Source organism: Eublepharis macularius, chromosome 14, assembly GCF_028583425.1.
Source record: "Eublepharis macularius isolate TG4126 chromosome 14, MPM_Emac_v1.0, whole genome shotgun sequence".
NCBI lineage: Eukaryota > Metazoa > Chordata > Lepidosauria > Squamata > Eublepharidae > Eublepharis > Eublepharis macularius.
Genome location: NC_072803.1, coordinates 5,947,154 through 5,965,457, shown reverse-complemented (window position 1 = coordinate 5,965,457; position 18,304 = coordinate 5,947,154). Strand labels below are relative to the sequence as shown.

At 47.8% G+C, this 18,304-nt stretch overlaps 1 protein-coding gene across 1 annotated transcript in view; it reads left to right on the top strand.

Moving 5' to 3' along the window:
* Nucleotides 1-18,304, top strand: part of MFRP (membrane frizzled-related protein) — a 28,409-nt gene extending 10,105 nt beyond the window's left edge. The window contains exons 4-13 of the mRNA XM_054997989.1: nucleotides 144-299; nucleotides 1,635-1,863; nucleotides 2,690-2,820; nucleotides 4,918-5,043; nucleotides 5,382-5,458; nucleotides 7,925-8,073; nucleotides 9,442-9,572; nucleotides 13,877-14,011; nucleotides 15,361-15,488; nucleotides 18,080-18,304. Coding sequence (XP_054853964.1) covers nucleotides 144-299; nucleotides 1,635-1,863; nucleotides 2,690-2,820; nucleotides 4,918-5,043; nucleotides 5,382-5,458; nucleotides 7,925-8,073; nucleotides 9,442-9,572; nucleotides 13,877-14,011; nucleotides 15,361-15,488; nucleotides 18,080-18,304 — 1,487 coding nt within the window. The remainder of the gene's footprint in view (nucleotides 1-143; nucleotides 300-1,634; nucleotides 1,864-2,689; nucleotides 2,821-4,917; nucleotides 5,044-5,381; nucleotides 5,459-7,924; nucleotides 8,074-9,441; nucleotides 9,573-13,876; nucleotides 14,012-15,360; nucleotides 15,489-18,079) is intronic.

Here is an 18,304-nt window from a genome sequence, read left to right as displayed (position 1 = left end):
AACTGTTTCTTGTAGAAAATAGATCCTGCCAAGAGACCTCCGATTTCTTGCCACCTAACTTTCCCGCATGTGTGAACCACGCCTCAGACACCCCTTTCTAGCGCCGGTCTTCTCATTGCTCCACTTCTGTTCTGTGAAAGCAGAGCTGAAATCTTCGCACTTGGCCAGTCTCTCACCGGGAGCGTCTTACGCTCACCCCGTCTCCAATGCTACCTCAGCTCCCTCCACTGGGACGTCCCCGGACTCCACAGCCGCAATGTCCCAAGGACAGCCACCCCAAGCCATGACGTCAGCACCCTGTGAGTACCAAACTGCTGTCGAATCTGCTTTGCTGTGCTCAACAAATGTGAGTCAGAGCCAAGCTACAAGTGATGCCTGACAGAGTTTGGACACTTGTCAGCTTCCCTCAAGTTTTGATGGGAAATGTAGGCATCCTGGTCTTGCAGCTGTAATGGCGCGCCAAGCTGTAAAACCAGGACACCTACATTTTCCATCAAAACTTGAGGGAAGCTGACAAGTGTCCAACCTGTGTAAGGCGTCACTTGTAGTTTGGCTCTCACACATCCTGTTTATGGGCCTGTTTTCTGGAAGATACAGTTCTGGAATTAAATCTCCCAGGGGGACCATTTGTGCAGGCTCAATGCAACCATATCTGTACGACCAGTCTCTTACAAAAGGCCTACAGAGAAAGGAGCTGATTCCGTACAAGGGGGATTTTCCACAGCAGTCATGTTCCTCTGGCCCAGTTTGCACTTGCGGCTCCCTCTGCACATACTCAAGGAACTAGATTCTTAGGTCGTTTTTTTATAGAAGAACGTTTCTTCCCTCCTCTCTTTGAGGCACACACTGCACATGTTCAGAGAAGCCCCGCTTATGAAACTAGAATGTGCCACCCCGTGCATAGGCAAAATCAACAGCAGCCTGTCCATGGGCTTTCTGGGTAGTGGAACGGCCTGCCTGAGGAGGTCAGGAGAGCCCCCACTCTCCTGGCTTTCCTCAAACAATGAAAAACCAAATTATTCAAAAAGGCTTTTTAGATAGGAGGGAAGTATTGTAGGGAGGGAGTCTCAGATGCTTCGCGAATGATTTAGGGACTGTAAACTTCACTAGTCTGTCGCCTTATGTACTACTTGTCTTAAATATGTGCTCCTATGAGCCACCTGTGCTTCATGTGGTCTAATATCTGTCCTAGAATTGCTTGTGCTCTGTTTCAGCATTTCTTCAACTCTGTATTGGATTCCTGCTAAATTTGTGTTTATTTACCCAATGGCATTGTTTATGGAAATGTCCTTGATATTGACTGTACTCATCTCATACTGTCTAATCTGCCTTGAGTCTCAGTGAGAAAGGCGGAATAGGAATGATATAAATAAAGTAAAATAAAACAAGATTTTTAACTCAAAACAATTATTGTATTTTCACCCACTTTTCAGCCCTCTCCCTCCAAAATTAATTGGCCTATACTTAAAATGTATAAATAAAATATAGGAAAAGTTTGGTTCAGCAGTATGTCGAGTAATCGCAACGGACTTTCCAAATGCTGCTTTTCTTTGTGCCCAGCACAAGTTTAGCAATGTTCTCCTCTTGCTTTATTGTTGAGTCCATAAGATGTTTCTTGGTGTCTCCCCTTGCAGCCTGTGGAGGGATCCTGCATGGTCCCAAGGGATCCATCAGCTCTCCCAATTACCCAGCCCCCTACCCCCCCAATATCCTGTGCACATGGCGTATCCAAGGGGCACAGGGAACAGTAATCCAGCTAAAAGTGGAGGCATTGGACATAGAAAGCTCCATCTCCTGCTTATATGACCGGCTGGAGATATACAGCGAACGTGATTCTCCCTCTTTATCCCATGGGATTTCCAGGTAAGGAGACCACCTTCCGGGCTGGTAGCCGCCAGTGGACCGAAGCAGATCTGATGGGAGAGAAACGAATGTTGAGAGAACAGGGTGTAGCACCGGGTGATATCAGACAGCCAGTGTGACATAGTGGTTAGAAGACTGGGCTAGACTCCGGCAGACTTGATGTCAAATCTTCCCTCTGACATGAAGCTCCCTGGACAACTTCGGAAAAGCCTCTCTCTCTCTCTCCGCCTCACCCACATTATGGGGTTGTTGTGTAGATAAATGGGGAAGGAAGGAAGTCCTGTATACCACCCTGTGCCCACTGGAAGAAGGGCAGGGTAAAAATGTACGATGTGTATAAAGTTAACGCAGCTCACGTGTGGTGATTTCTGCTGGGGTTTCCAGGGCAAGCGTATTGCCAGCCTCTGCATAGAGACCCTGACTTTTCTTAGCAGTCTCCTCCACATTCAGAGGTAGTAAACCCATTGCCAGGAAGCAACAAGGGAAGGCCTCAGCCTCTACGCCCTGTTGTCAGTAGGTTTGCCAGCCTCCAGGTGGTAGCTGGAGATCTCCTGGAATTACAACTGGTCTCCCGGCAACAGAGATCAATTCCCCTGGAGAAAATGGTTGCTTTGAAGGGTGAACTCTATGGCATTTTACACCTCTGAGGCCCCTCCCCTCCCCAAACCCCACCCTCTCCAGGCTCCACCCCCTCCCAAATCTCCAGGAATTTCCCAACCTGGACCTGGCAATTCTAGTTGTCAGTCCTCTAGAATAACTAGTTGGCGGGAGCTGGTCTGATCCTGTCGGGTTTATGATTTATCTTATGATCTCATGGCTTTTGCAGGTTCTGTGGCTCAGATGTACCTGCAACGATCAACACCAACTCTAGCCTGGTGAAAGTCACCTTTGTCTCATACGGGATCACAGCTGCTTCAGGCTTCTCTGCCTGGTATCGAGCAATTGCACCAAGTGAAAGTAAGTGTACACAGCTGCGGCTGGGGGGGGGGGACAACTCTTCTAGCAAGTAAGTAGAAGCCCTTCCAAATGCCCTACCCAAAGCCTGCATGATTTGGGGAATGTTTCATTATTAGAGCCACATCACCGTGCAAGATGTTTGCAACAAAAGCTAAGGGCTGGTCCCAGCCTCATGGAGCTTACGGCCTTAGTCAGTGGAGATCAGGGGGAAGGGAGGGATGAAATTAAGGTAACTAGTGGAGGAAGTTCTAACAAGGCTCGGCAGTGAATCAGCACTCTGCGGGTTCAAATCCCACTACTGCCATGAGCTCAGCAGGTGGCCTTGGGTGAGCCACTCCTCTCAGCCCAGCTCCCCAGCTGCATTGTGGGGATAATAATAACACTTCCTTTGTTCCCTCTTGGCGGGGCATTAAGTAGTTGGGTTGCAAATCGGCACACTGCTGGTTCGAATCCCACTACTGCCACAAGCTCAGTAGGTGGCCTTGGGTAAGCCGCTCCTCTCAGCCCAGCTCCCCAGCTGTATTGTGGGGATAATAATGACACTAACTTGTTCACTCCTCTGAGCAGGGCACTAATCTGTCTAGAACATTATACTGGTGGTGGAGGTGGTGGTGGTGGTGGTGCTGCTGCTGCTGCTGCTGCTGCTGTTGTTGTTGTTGTTGTCATGGTCGGGCATCTGCAAAGCTCCACAGCCCAATGGAACTGACGGACCCAATTGCTCCCACCCACCAGGCATAGGGAACCAAGACAGAAGGCAAGGCAGAGCTCCCTGCTGCTCTGGGGCAATCTCTCCTATTTCAGGCTGGGAGAGGTGATGCGAGGGAACACAGTGTTTAGTCTTTCACTGGCAACACCACAAAAGGGATGCATTCCACTCCATATTCCTGGAGGGTGTGTGTTTGTACGCAAGGAGGGCCATTGGATGGATACTTTGCCACTGAAGAGTGCACACACGTACCCAAGTATAAGAGTCACAAACAGATTTGCCAGTTCTGAACTGGGAAATTCCTGGAGATTTTGAGGGTGGAACTTGAGGAGTTCGGGGTGTGGGGAAGGGAGAGACCTCTCTTGTAATTCTGGGAGATCTCCAGCCACCACCTAGAAGTTGGCAAACATAGACTCAAAGGAAGGATGGGGGGGTTGCCATTGTTATTTGAAGCAAATTTGATAGCTGTCTCTATCCAAAATAGTGAAATAGAAAATTCAAAGTAAGGTCCCATTCGTCAGTTATCCAAACATTCAATTATAACATGGCAGCCTGAGTCCTTCTGTAGATTTTATTCTCTAGGCATAGGAATTTCTAGATGTTGGGGGAGGAACCAAAAGATAGTTGTTGTGGATTTTCCGGGCTGTATAGCCTTGGTCTTGGCATTGTAGTTCCTGACGTTTCGCCAGGAGCTGTGACTGGCATCTTCAGAGGTGTAGCACCAAAAGACAGAGATCTCTCAGTGTCACAGTGTGGAGAAGATGTTGGCAGGTAATTTATATCTACTCAGGAAGGTGGGTTTGGGCTGAGTCATCCTGTAAGAGTTTCCCAGGGTGTGGAATGCTAATGGAGGGAGGCTTCACTGTATCCTGAGGAGGTTCTTTTGCATATGGATTGGTGCTTGGCAGGATGCCTGAGCTCATGGTGCTTACAGGATGACTCAGCCCAAACCCACCTTCCTGAGTAGATATAAATTACCTGCCAGCATCTTCTCCACACTGTAACACTGAGAGATCTCTGTCTTTTGGTGCTACACCTCTGAAGATGCCAATCACAGCAGCTGGCAAAACGTCAGGAACTACAATGCCAAGACCACGGCTATACAGCCCGGAAAATCCACAACAACCATCGTTCTCCGGCCGTGAAAGCCTTCGACAATAAACCAAAAGATACTTACTCTAACACTCAGGCTAGTTTTAAACAAGTTTAAAGGGTCATGTTCCCCCACCCCCACCCCAAGAAACCACGGGATTGGCTCTTCCAAAACTGGGCCGAGGGAATCTAACAACAGGCTCAGAAAACCACAGTCCCCTAGGTTCCTTGTGGTTTTCAAATAGTTTCAAATTGGTTTCAATTATTAGCTTCTCCTCCAAGATATTCCTCTGTTCTAGAGAACTGTTCCTGGGGTGAGTTCCTCTGTGACCACGGACTCTGCCTTCTTCCGGCCTTGGTGTGCAATGGCCTGTACAACTGCATGGACAGGAGTGACGAGGCCAACTGCAGCACCAAACACAACGGTACGCTGCACGGCTAATGCGAGAAACCCACATTGCAATGAGGCTATGCAAGAATAGTGGCAAGGCGGGGAGGCTTTTCTCACCAGGTGGGGCTGCTCCTTTTCCAGGGGGGACTAATCCCTCCTCGATCAGTTTCTGGAGGTGGGGGGAACTGAGCAGCGATGCTCTTGCCAGTGACAGCTCTGTTTTAAGAGAAGGAGAAGCACACAGCAAATAAAGTGACCATTTATCTAAATGGTCTAATGTTTGTGGGGTGCTCCCCCCTTTCTCTGCTCTGCTCTCTGCTCATAATGCAAGCCTGTTCACTTCAGGGTGATGATGTGTCTGTCTCCTTGCAGAATGTGGGGGGACCCTGACTGGCTTGGAGGGCCAGTTCTTCAGCCCCAATCACCCCCAACAGTACCCAGACCTGCAGGTGAGTGACAGCTGTGATCTGGTTGTGAATCGGAGGAGGGAGCCATGCAGCGCTTGTCTGTGCAAGCACAGTTGGCCATTTCCCAAGTCCTACAGCTGTTTCCAGTGGTTTTGCGAGGATTGTGGCTGGCTTGGTTCCAGAGACACTAAAAATTGTTGTGATCTGCCTTCTGTTAGATCATTTGCCTACTGGCAGGTAAAAGTTATCAGCCTCGCCTTTCCCAGCCTGGTGTGGCAGAAGGAGATGGATGGAGTGAGTCATTTTTGTCCTTCATTGACCTCAAGTGAAATTTACTGATCAGCTTTTTTTTGAAGCTGTAACTTTCTTGCTGGAGGACGAAGGATTTGGCCAGCAGTGACAGTAGGATGCGGACTGAGTGCCCCCTCTGCCCTTCTCCCGACACACTCCCACATAAATGTTTCAAGCGAAGGGCAAAAAGGTCATTTTGAGCACCTCATGCAATAGATTTTATTTATTTATCTGGTCTTCTCTCCTTCAAGGTGGCTAACAAAACAACAACACATAGCAAAGGCTTTAATCTCTATAAAACAATCAAGCTAAAAACAAGATAAAACCAGGGCAGCCAGATCTGCAAAAATCAATCTATCCTCTGCCAAAGGCCCTCCGAAATATAATTATTTTATGCACCTTCCTGAATGTGGGAACTGACGATGCCCACTCTGCTATGCCATTCCAGAGAACCACACCTGCCACAGGAAGAAGAAGAAAAAAAACCCTTGACCTGGCTGTTGCTATTTGGGCAACCCTAAGAGAGGGCACTGCGAGCACAGCAGGGCCGTATTAACCCATGGCCAGCCCCCTAGGCTTTCAGGTATTTCGGCCCCCCTCTGGCACTTCAGTCTTTTACCCCACTACAGCTGACAGCCTGGCCCTGGTACCGTAGGGTCCATTTTGAGGGTCTCCTGAAGAATTCTATTCACAATTTTTAAAATACTTTTATTGCTTGAGTAGAACTCTTCAGGAAAGCACATTTTGGGGTATAATTGTTCAATAGTGTAATATTTTGAAGTGAATAAATGTTTTATTATTTATTTTAAAATATAATTTATGGATAATTGTTTTAATATAAGAGACCATTTGTTTGACTTCAGTAAGGAAGCAGTTAATTATCTTATTAATAGAGGTTAGGTAAGAGACTCAGTTAATTGTAATTTATGTGGGGGTGTGCCTCAGCAAAAAAAATTGATGGGCCCCTAGTCCCTGCGAGGCTCCTAGGCTTCGGCCTAGTCGGCCTTATGAATAATACGGCCCTCACCTAGGCTTTGGCCTAGTCAACATTATGAATAATACGGCCCTCACCTAGGCTTCGGCCTAGTCAGCCTTATGAATAATACGGCCCTGACCTAGGCTTCGGCCTAGTCAACATTATGAATAATACAGCCCTGACCTAGGCTTCGGCCTACTCAGACTTATGAATAATACAGCCCTGGAGCACAGGCTGTCTGAATTTTAAAAATTAATTCTTTCCAATGCAGTTCCAAAACCCACAGACTGCCACAGAGGCATTCCCCCTTGCTCTTGCTCGTAGGTGACACTTGCTACTCCTGTATATCCCATAAGGAACTATGTTTTTCCCTTTCAGAACGGTTTTTATTTGCAGATTTAATCAATTAGCAGCCATGCTTCTAAGATTTCTTTAAATGGGTGACAGCCACAAGAACTATTCATCTCAGCAGATCCACGTGCTGCTTCCCCATCTGGAGTGAGTCAGTGTGTTTTGAATCCACAACCTTGCTTTGATGCAGTGTTGCCGGGAGAAGAAATCTCCCTCCATATTGAATAGCTTTCAGCAATGGGCTAAGAGGTGTCTGCAATTATACAACCATTATAATGAGCCTCTTGATGGCAGGACTGTCCATAATTTCATTTGCCAAGTGCAAAACAGGAACTCCCTAGCACAGGAGGACAATCAACCCAGGGTGCTGCCAGCTAGAGGGAGGGAAGAGGGATCTAGGAAAGGTTTTTGGAGAGTCCATGGGATGAAGTAAGACAGAGTCATCAGCCAAGTCTCTTGGCTGCTCTCTGGCCCAAGTCCTTATGGAGGGTATGGACCAGATTCAATCCTACATTTGGAAATACCTTGAAAAATTTGCTTGCCTTCCTGGAGATCCTCATTTTGGCCTCAGCACTGATATTCAGGCTGGCTTGGTCACTGACTCCCATTAACATAAAGCACATTGACGTCTAAGCAAGTGCATGCTTGAGATGGCATTTAAAAAGTCCACTCGCATGTTACAGGTGTTGGCTAGTCCAATAAGAGCTGCTTAAAAAACGGAGCTTAAAGGAAGGACCTGGCATCTCATCTCGAGCAAAAGCCTTGTCGATACCTCAAACACTGTTTCATAGCACTACGACATGATGCAATTACTACCTGCTTACCTCTTGCTTATTTACCCTTGCCACTGGTGAACCAAACAAACTCATTGCCTTGTCTTTTTGATTCAGCTCTGCCACTGGCATATCTCAGTGCCGGTAGGCCATGTGATCGACCTGCAGTTCCACAACTTCAGCCTAGAGCCTCAGAAGGATTGCACCTTTGACTTCGTGGAAGTATTTGACAGTGCGGGGATGGGACGTGCCAGCATTATGGGCAGGTAGGGCAGCTTCTCGTTCCAGAAAATGCTTTGGAAATCAGCCCATCTTCAAACGGGTGCAGCTTTCAGAGGAGTAATGCTTCCCCTACTATGGTTCCCTCCCAGCTGTTTTCACAGCAGACGGTGCCAACAGGGAGTCTGCTGTTGGGGCAGCTGAAACGACCCAAAGCCCACACAATGCTGTGAATGTCATGTGCACACTTCAGTGACCACGTTTTCCCACAGTGCACATGGAAGCTGGATCCCAAATGGCATTTCCATGTTGATCGTGGAGATCTCTGGTTATGCGTATCAACAGTCGCAATGTAAGGTGCCGAAAGCCTTGAAAAAGCAGTCCCTGAGCCTGATCTTGTCAGATCTCAGAAGCTAAACAGGGTCGGCCTTGGTTAGTAGTTGGATGAGAGACCTCCAACAAACACCAGGGTTGCAGAGGCAGGCAATGGCAAACCACCTCTGTTGGTCTCTTGCCATGAAAACCCCACCAAGGGTCACCATAAGTCAGCTATAACTTGATGGTATTCTCCACCACCAGCCTAGGATTCCCAGGTGCCCACCAGTGGCAGGTAAACTCCCAGGGATTTGCCCCCTTGTCCACCAATCACCCAACGATTGGTGGGAGGTGGCAAGCTCTCAGAGGTTGCCCACAACCAGCAGGCACCTCAGGAACACACCGTGCACGTGCACTCCCAACAGGCGCGGAACATCACTTCTGACCACAGGAGCGTTCCTGCACTTCGTTCGGGGCTGATTTAGGCCCCAAACAGGCTGAATTGGCCCCGTGTGGAGCACGGAAGCGCTCACACATCCAGCACAGTGACGTCACTTCCGGAAGTGACATTATCGTATCGGGGTGCATGCATAAAGGAGGACCTCGTGCTCGGCGTAAGATAAGTGCCAGGGACCCTAGCCTCCCAGCAGACACCTGGCGGGAGGGTAGAGGAACCTGGCAACCCTACACCAGCCCCCATGCCCCCTTCCAACATGCTTTAGTCTCTGCAGAACCATGGTAGCTTGCCAGAGGGCTCTGGCCCACTCTTTGCTGTGCACCAGCACCACCAGAGCTGCAGTTCAGAAGCGGTACTACAAGTACTCGCTCAGTGCTGTCAGGAGACAGAAGGAGGCCAATAGGTTTCCACCTGGTCCTAAAAAGCCTCTGATTCCAGCCTTGCTCTTCCGTCTTATTAATCCATCGCTTGAGTTGAGGATAAGCTGCTCTTGTCCTTCGCTTGCCGGTTTGTGGTCTCATCTGCCAGCTTTGAGCTCGGTTTGCCTCCAGCCCTCAAGCTGTGCAAATATTTTCCCATTTTAAACATAGGTCATTTTTTTCCCCTTCAAAATAGAAGTCAAGTTTCTTTTCTTGTTTGGCAGGTTCTGCGGCTCAGAAATACCCCCGGTTTTGACCTCCTCGCAACACTTCATGACGGTCCTGTTTGTGGCAGATGAGGGAATGGTGGATGATGGATTCTTTGCCACCTACCGTGCCCACAATGCCACGGAAAGTAGGTGATGACCGTGGCTCCTTAGGACTTTGCCTCCTGCTGGCAGCAGTAGAATGGGCCGAATGGCTCTCTCCTCTGTCCAGGCGGCCTTCTCCTTTCTTGATCTCCCTCTCCGGGTTCCCTTCTCTTTCTCTCTGCTGCAGAAGGGAAATGCCACAGAGCAAGATCCCCGGAAGCCATTCTCTGCTAGGCCTAGCTCTGTAATGGCTAGCTGCGAATACACACTGCTGCCTGAAAAGCACTTCGCATACGCTCAGAGAGAGAGAGACTCTCCTTTTTATTGTTACTGGTTCCTTGTGAGTCCAAGACTGAGAGTCTGTCTACACAAGACATCCTGCAAGGGGATGCTCAAGTTTAGGGAAACCTAATGTTATCTGGGAAGTGTAGTTTAAAAAGACAGCACTGGTGGAGATTGTTCCTCAAAGGGTTTGTTGATTTCATCTTTGCCTCCTGAAGAGGAGGTGAAATTGACAGAGACTTCAGGAAGGCAAAGATGAAATTAACAAACCCTCTGATAAGCGATCTCCACCAGCTCTGTCTTTTAAACTATGCTTCCCGGCTAACTTTGTGTCTCCCTACATTTGAGTGTCCTCATGTAAGATGTCTTGTGTAGAGAGACTGAGATCCAGCCTTCAAAAATAAGCCCTGAGGCTTTGCTTTGGTGTTTAGTCTCAGGTTCAGCTTCCATTATTGGCTAATTAACCATTTGTCATTCTAAATGGGGGTGGGGGTGGAGAGGTAGATTGATGGGGGGGGGTTCCCAGCTCCTGGTTGGGAAACTCCTGGATATTGGGGGGGGGGTGAAGCCTGGGATGGTGGAGTTTGGGGAGGGGAGAGGCCTCAGCTGAGTATAATGTCATAGAAGCCACCTTCCAAGGCAGCCATTTTTTCCAGGTGCCCACCAGTGGTGGGAAGACTCCCAGGGGAGTCCCAGGGGGTTGCCTGAAACAGCGAACCCTCTGCACCCATCCCAATTAGACACGAAGGGCTGGAGTGAAGGGAGTGGTCTTGAGAACTTTAACTGCAATTATAGGAGAGAGAACGAAATGCCAAAAATGGTTCCCTCTGGCTCCTCCCTTGAGCAGCAGAGTTTCATAGCAATGACATCACAATATCTGTGTACCTAATTACACTATGATTGGCTTACAGTCTAGATCACAGTTAGAAATTTCAGAACGCATTTCACCTTTTTTAGTGCAAAGTCAGCTCATGTTACGTTTGAGCTCGTGTGATCCTGCAGAATAAGCCATTGTCTGAATACATTACTTTTCAAGAATTCCTTTCTGCCTGAATGTATCTGGCAAACACAATGCTAGCCTGTACCGTCATCTTGCCTTCGGTACTCAATGTAACTAAACACAGCTTCTCAAAGTTACTAAGCAATTGTGAACTGCTTATTGCAAACACACGGGGCTTTTTTTCAGCTGGAACGTGGTGGAACGGAGTTCCGGCACCTCTTGAAAATGGTCACATGGCCGGAGGCTCCACCCCCTGATCTCCAGACAGAGGGGATTTGAGATTGCCCTCTGTGCCGCTGAGCAGCACGGAGGGCGATCCCCTCTGTCTGGAGATCAGGGGGTGGGACCACCAGCCATGTGACCATTTTTGCCAAGGGCGATTTAAACTTTAAACCCTGCCCCTTGTTCCATCTTACCCAAAGTGACGTCATTGTGTGTTCCTGGGAGTGTACGCGCACTTTGCACATGTGTTACCAGGGGAACCACCTCCCTCTAGGAGTTGCCCCCTGTGCTGGCAACCCACTGAGTTCCACCACCTCTTTTCCCAGAAAAAAAGCCCTGCAAACACATAAGAAATCACTGCTTGTATGAGGTCCATCAGCATACAATTAATTATTAGTTATTATAGCTGAGCTTGGCCATGGTATCGCACATGAACATTAAAGAATCCTGCCATTCACATGTTTAGCCATGATTTTGCATGGGTGCTCTTTCAGACTAAATAATAGTTTCAGCCTTGTGTAGAAGTGCCTAGCCTTGGGCACCGATCCCACAACTCTGAGTTGTGGGATATCACAACTCTGACTCCCAGTTTTCATCTGGGAAATGTTGGAAGATATATTTTGCCACGTTCCACTTTTGACTTCTCTCAGCACTCGAATTTTGGACTGAGCCTCAACCACAGATTTCAAAAGGGGGTGGGGGGTTGGCCTGTGCGCCCACCTCCCCCACCAGATATGCATGTGTTTATTCACAAATGAGCTGCTCTGAGATTACATACAGTTTGCCAATCAGAGGGTTTTCTTCCTTTGCTTGTTTATTTGTTTCCATAATTATTGCTTAGTCTTGCAGCCAGAAAGGCTCTTCCAGGACAAAGAAAAATCCCAAACTGGAGGCCAGCTCACAAATGAAGTTTGCATTCTCATGCAAACATGTCACAAGAATAGGGGAAGGCTGCGTGGCCTTTGTGAACTGCTAAGCCTCTTTCCAGAGGGTTGAAATCTACAGGTCTGGCAGGGACCAGGCACATAGTTTACCTCCTGGGATGCAGCCTTTACATTCCTTTGAATTGTTTCCTGGGAAACAGCTTTCCAACGTCAAATCACGTCAGGATCTGTAATCAGTTCGACCTGTATTTTAACCTGCTTTGTACCTTCTGAATACATCTGAGCTCTGACTCACAAAAGTTTGGGCAGGAATAAATGTGGTTGGCTTTTGGACTCCTAAAGTACATGTCAAGACATCCAGGCACGGACTCCTGATATAACGTGTAATTTGATTCTGAGATGGGAGCTATTTTAAAAAGCCTGTTAACATTAAAGATTCCCCTGTAAACTGTTTCAGGTGGGTAGCCGTGTTGGTCTGTAGTAGAAGAGCAAGATTTGGGTCCAGAAGCACATTAAAGAGCAACAAGATTTCCAGGATATGAACTTTCAAGAGTCATAGCTCCCTTTGTCAGACATGAGGAATGGAAAAGGGAAGCAGTCCTTACAATCCAGGCAGAAAGAGGGAGGTTTTTTTTAAATTAGTGTGTCAAGAAGCTAGCTATAATACATGTAGTAATTAGCTTGATAGAGCATGGGTGCAAAGTGCAGAAAACTTAGCATCTGTAACGTGAAAAAATTCTAGGATGCTATAGGATTGCCAACATTGGATTTTAAATCTAGTTAGTCTTTAAGGTGTTATTGGACCCTGATCTTGATCAGTGCAAACTGCTAATGCCTCACTTATCCAGACAGGGAGCGTCCTTGCAAGATCTCAGTTCCCACACAGATTAGAGCATAACCTTGCAGAGGTTAACTGTAAAAGGTAAAGGTAGTCCCCTGTGCAAACGCCGAGTCATTACTGACCCATGGGGGGACATCGCATCAGGACATTTTCTTGGCAGACTTTTGTTATGGGGTGGTTTGTCATTGCCTTCCCCAGTCAGAGGTTAACTGAAGCGTAAGCAAAAGGGAGTCTGTAGAATGTCTCCCAAGTGATGTTCAGACATTAGGTGGCACAGACCTTAACCAAGCCTGCTGATGGAATTCTAAGAGCACGGATGTTGTGAGGAGCGAGGCGGACAGTTGCAAGCAAGTGCATTCTGATGTGTATAAGGATTTACACTGAGAAACATGGTCTGACTTGCTCCTCAGCCTTGAGACAGAATTTCAAACTTTTAGTCAGAACTGGCCCCCCTGCAGAGGATCAATATGAATTTTGCAGATGGAACAGCGGAGGGCAGGTTCTAAAACAATTTCTTCTTAAAGGGATTAAAGGAAGTTCTTGCAGTCATTCTGCAAATTCAGTAGCACAGCTGGGAGCAGAAACAAAGGCTGGATTCTCTGAGCCTTCTACATGAGACACCTCAGTGTGTGTTGGTCAAGTGTAGAGAGACACAGTATTAGCCAGGAAGTGTAGTTTTAAAAGACAGAGCTGGCAGATATTGCTCCTCAGAAAGTTTGTTAATTTCATCTTCACCTCCTCAAAGGCTCTGTCCATTTCACCTCTCCCACACAACTAGAGGGCAGAGAGGAGTGGAAATGGGCAGGAGCTGCCTTCCAGAACCTGGAGAGGTTCTAATGGGCTGAAGTTTCCCTTCTGGACTTTCACAGCCCCTTCACACTGCTCCAGTGTATAGCAAAGCCTTTGCCCTGCTGCCGGCTCTCTCTTTTTAAACTACCCTTCCCAGCTAACATTGCATCTCCCGACACGTGTTCTTCACGAGTCAGATGTCTCATGTAGAAAGATACTCAGAAAAGTGGCTGTATAGCTGAGGTGGTGTCAGAGCATCTTTAGGGCTTGGGTGCAGAACTAGCTGCCTGTTTTCCTCTCCATTCCCCTCCCCCCCCCCCGGCACTCCAGAAACATGCAGTCCCTCAGAGTTCACCTGCAGAAATGGTGAATGCCAGGCGGCGGAACTGGTGTGTGATGGCTGGCATGACTGCCCAGATGGAAGTGATGAATATAACTGTTCCAGCATCACCTACCCAGTTGTCGGTGAGTGGTCTTTCCCAGAGAACTGGATCCTACATTGGCTACGTCTCCGTTGCTGCTATGAATCGGAAATCCACCTCCTACCCTTTTGAATCTCATCTTTTTTACCAACAGGGCTTTTTTTCAGCAGGAACGCAGTGGAACGGCGTTCCGGCACCTCTTGAAAATGGTCACATGGCTGGTGGCCCCGCCCCCTGATCTCCAGACAGAGGGGAGTTTAGATTGCCCTCCACGCAGGAGCACGGAGGGCAATCTAAACTCCCCTCTGTCTGGCGATCAAGGAGCGGGGCCACCAGCCATGTGACCATTTTCACTAAGGGCGATTTAAACTTTAAAAAACTCCCCCTTGTTCCAGCTGATCCAAAGTGATGTCATTGTGCAGTCCTGAGTTCCACCACTGAGTTCCACCACCTCTTTTCCCAGAAAAAAAAGCCCTGTTTACCACCAACTCCCTCCATGGTCTTCAGCAAGCTATGGTTCCTTTCTCTTAGACCCTTTTCCCGCACCATCTGCAATGTGAGCATGACCACACTGGCCTGCTTTAAAGGGCTGTGGTAATAAAAGCAAGAAGTTAATGTGAGCAAGAAGTTAAGGAGAAGACAAGATTCTCTGGAAAAGTCAATAATGCTAGGAAAAGAGGAAGACCTAAAAAAAGATGGTGTGACTCAATAAAAAAAGCCACATCCTCCAGTTTGCAGGATCTGAGCAAGTCTGTTAATGATAGGACATTTTAAAGGTCTTTCCTTCATAGGGCCTCCATAGGTTGGAGGCGACCTGATGGCACATAATGCACAACGTGAGCAAACTGATTTGAACACTAAAATGTTGCTGTTGTGCAATCTGTAAAGCCAGCAAAGGCTCCCACCCAGTGCATTCAGCAAGCCCCCCTCCTCACCAACTTGGCCCTGGTTAAAAAAAAAAGAACCTGCCTATTCAGAGGCAGTCTATCTGTGTTTACCACAAACTGGAGACAAAACAGGGGCTGCCTGACACCTTAATACCTTGCTTGGGGTAGGATTGCCAACTCTGGCTTGGGGAAATTCCAGGAGATTTGGGGGCAGTGCCTGGGGAGAATGGGGTTTGGGGGTGGCAGGTCAGTGGGGATATGATGCGATACGAGTCCAGCCTCCAGGGGAACTGATCTCTGCAGTCTTGACGATCAGGTGTAATTCTGGACGAACTCCAAGTCCCACCTGAAGAGCAGCAAACTTAGCTTGAGGGCAACCTAGAGGCCTGGGTTGGCCACTGTTGTAACTGGGATGCTGGGCTATGTTTGGTTTGGGTCTGCTCCAGAAAGACTGGTCGTCTCATCCCAAGGGAAACGTCTTCCTTTCTCTTCCCACCTCCTGCAGGGTCTACCTGTGAGCCAATCATAGTGGAGATGTGCCTGGGCCTCAGCTACAACACCACCTCCTTTCCCAACATCTGGCTGACCATTGCAGATCAGCAGGGGGCTGCCGAATTGCTCCAAGATTATCAGGTGAGCCAAGAAGAAGGCCAAGGAGGGGAGGGTAACAGCAGCTGGACTGTCCTGGGTGCCTGGAAGGAGAAGGCTTCGCATAGGACAGCCAGTGCAAGGGGCAGAGAAACGAATGCTGTCCACATCAGCACCTCTCTATTGCAATCATAGAAACCAGCTCCACTGCTCTGCTGGCAGCAATTTGAAGAGGAAAAACAATTTCTGAAGATGGGAGCTTTGACTCTTGAAAGCTCATATCCTGGAAATCCACGATACTGGGCCCAATTCTTGCTCTTCTACTGCAGACGAACACAGTGATGTGAAAGACGTTTATCGGAGTCACTGGAATGCCTCTGCCAGTCAGAGGAGACACAACTGGCCTCAGTTGACCAATGGCCCCAACTCAGGATAAGAGCAAGATTGGTGCAGTAGCTCCTCAAAGACCAACTAGATTTTCAGATACATAATGTATCTGAAGAAGGGAGCTTGGACTGTCAAAAGCTCATAACCTGGGGATTTAGTTGGTCTTTAAGGTGCTACTGGACCCTAATCTTGTTCTTCTACTGCAAACCAACATGGCTACCCACCTGAAACTATCTTTTCCTTTAAAATGCTAACCGCAGCTGGGGATGACAGAACTTTTGTTTTCAATTAGCAAAACCAAGTGTTGGTTAAAGAAGTACATTTTCTTCCCTCCGTGGCCACGATTATATTGAGGCAGCACAAACCTCCAATGTGCATTGAATAGACAGAACCAGGTCTGATTTTGCCTTTTAGCATGTCGATCCTTGGGGTTCACCCACCCCAGATGGTTTTGACACTCTCTGCTAGCGGTATTTGTCCCAGGAGATAGCACAGTCCACCTCGTGTCTTAGATCCAGAGGAGTTAGCCGTGTTAGTCTATAGTTGCAAAATAGTAAAGAGTTCAGTAGCACCTTTAAGACTAACCAACTTATTTGTAGCGTAAGCTTTCGAGAACCACAGCTCTCAAACCACAGCTCTGACGATGTATCTGACGAAGAGAGCTGTGCTTCTCGAAAGCTTATGCTACAAATACGTTGGTTAGTCTTAAAGGTGCTACTGAACGCTTTACAGTTTTGCACCTCATGTCTTATCACTGCTTGCATTTCACTTCCTGAATTCTTTTTCTCATTCAAAAGTTTCTGCCCCTTTTGGAAAGAGAGTGATGTGAAAATGGCAACAACATCCTCATTATTGTGTTTTGATCTGACCTGCGTGTTACTGCTACGGCTAGGGAGCCATTCCCTTTTGGGTTCTTCCCACATCTCCTTGGTACCATTTAGTGACACTGAGAGATCTCTGTCTTTTGGTGCTACACCTCTGAAGATGCCAGCCACAGCTGCTGGCGAAACATCAGGAACTACAATGCCAAGACCACGGCAATACAGCCCGGAAAACCCACAACAACAATCCTGATTTTCCTGGATCCAAACAGTTCCAGAAGGATGTAAAAACCAAGGCCCTCCAGGCCACTGTGCAAACCTAGGAGTTTATTTATTTTACTACCTTTACAGTCTCCCTTGCTCACTTACTGTTTCAGGAGGGTAGCCATGTTTGTCAGCAGTAGAACAGAAAGATTTGAGTCCAGTAGCACTTTAAAGACCAGCAACACTTCCAGGTTATGTAAGTGTTTGAGAGTCAAAGCTCTGACAAAGGAAGCTTTGACTCTCAAAAGCTTATATCCTGGAAATATTGTTGGTCTTTAAGGTACTACCAGTCTCAAATCTAGCTTACTCACTGAGAGTCTCTCTATACAAGATGCCTCGGCGTGTGTTCATTAAGTATAAGGAGAAGCACTGTTATCTGGAAAGCGTAGTTTAAAAAGTCAGAGCTGGCAGAGATCACTCCTCAGTGATCACTCCTTGTTAATTTCATCTTCGCCTCCCCGAAGGCTCTGTCAATTTCACTTCTCCATGCTAAAACTGTCTGGGATTGCAACCAGAGGGCAGTGAGGAATGGAAATGGGCTGGAGCTGCCTTCCAGAGCCGAGCTTGGACCTGGAGAGGTTATCATGGGCTGAAGTTTCCCTTCTGGCATTTCACAGCCCCTTCACACTGCTCCAGTGTATAGCAAAGCCTTTGCCCTGCCGCCAGCTCTGTCTTCTTAAACTACCCTTCCCGGCTAACATTGCATCTCCCGATACGTGTTCTTCATGTGTCAGAGGTCTCTTCAAGAGACACCCTGAGACTACAGGAGGATTACACAGTGTAAGTCAATATGATCAGGAGAATGAAATGTCTAATAAGCAATGTACTAGAACTAGGATTACAGAAATCTAAAACAAACATAGAATATTAGGCATGATTCAGAATTCACATGCAATGCAGAAAAATGGTTACGGCATTACATCATTTGCTATATTTGCTAAATGATATTACATCTATAGAAAAGAATGGAGTGACGGCAGAATAATACACAAAAGAAACAATGGGGTTAGCAGATGTCATGCAGGGTTTTCAGGACCCGTGGACTCCTCAGGAATGGCCACGGCAGGTGATTTTCCAGCGAGCAGCCTCTGTTCCCAGCTTCCCAAGGTTCTAGGTCTGTGCACACCAGCACCTGACAGAGCCCTTCCTTCTCTTGCTTTTCAGGTGCTGGAGAGCCTTGCTTGCTACCCATACCTGCGTGCCCTAATCTGCAGCCTCTTTGTGCCCAAGTGTACCCATGACGGGGGCATCCTCCAGCTATGCCGCTCCGTATGCCTGGAAGCGGAGCAGCACTGCCAGCAATCTCTCGGCCTTCTAGGCATCCCGTGGCCTCTGAACTGTAACGTCCTGCCCAATTCCAACAACCCTTTGGAGTGTTTTACGCCATGA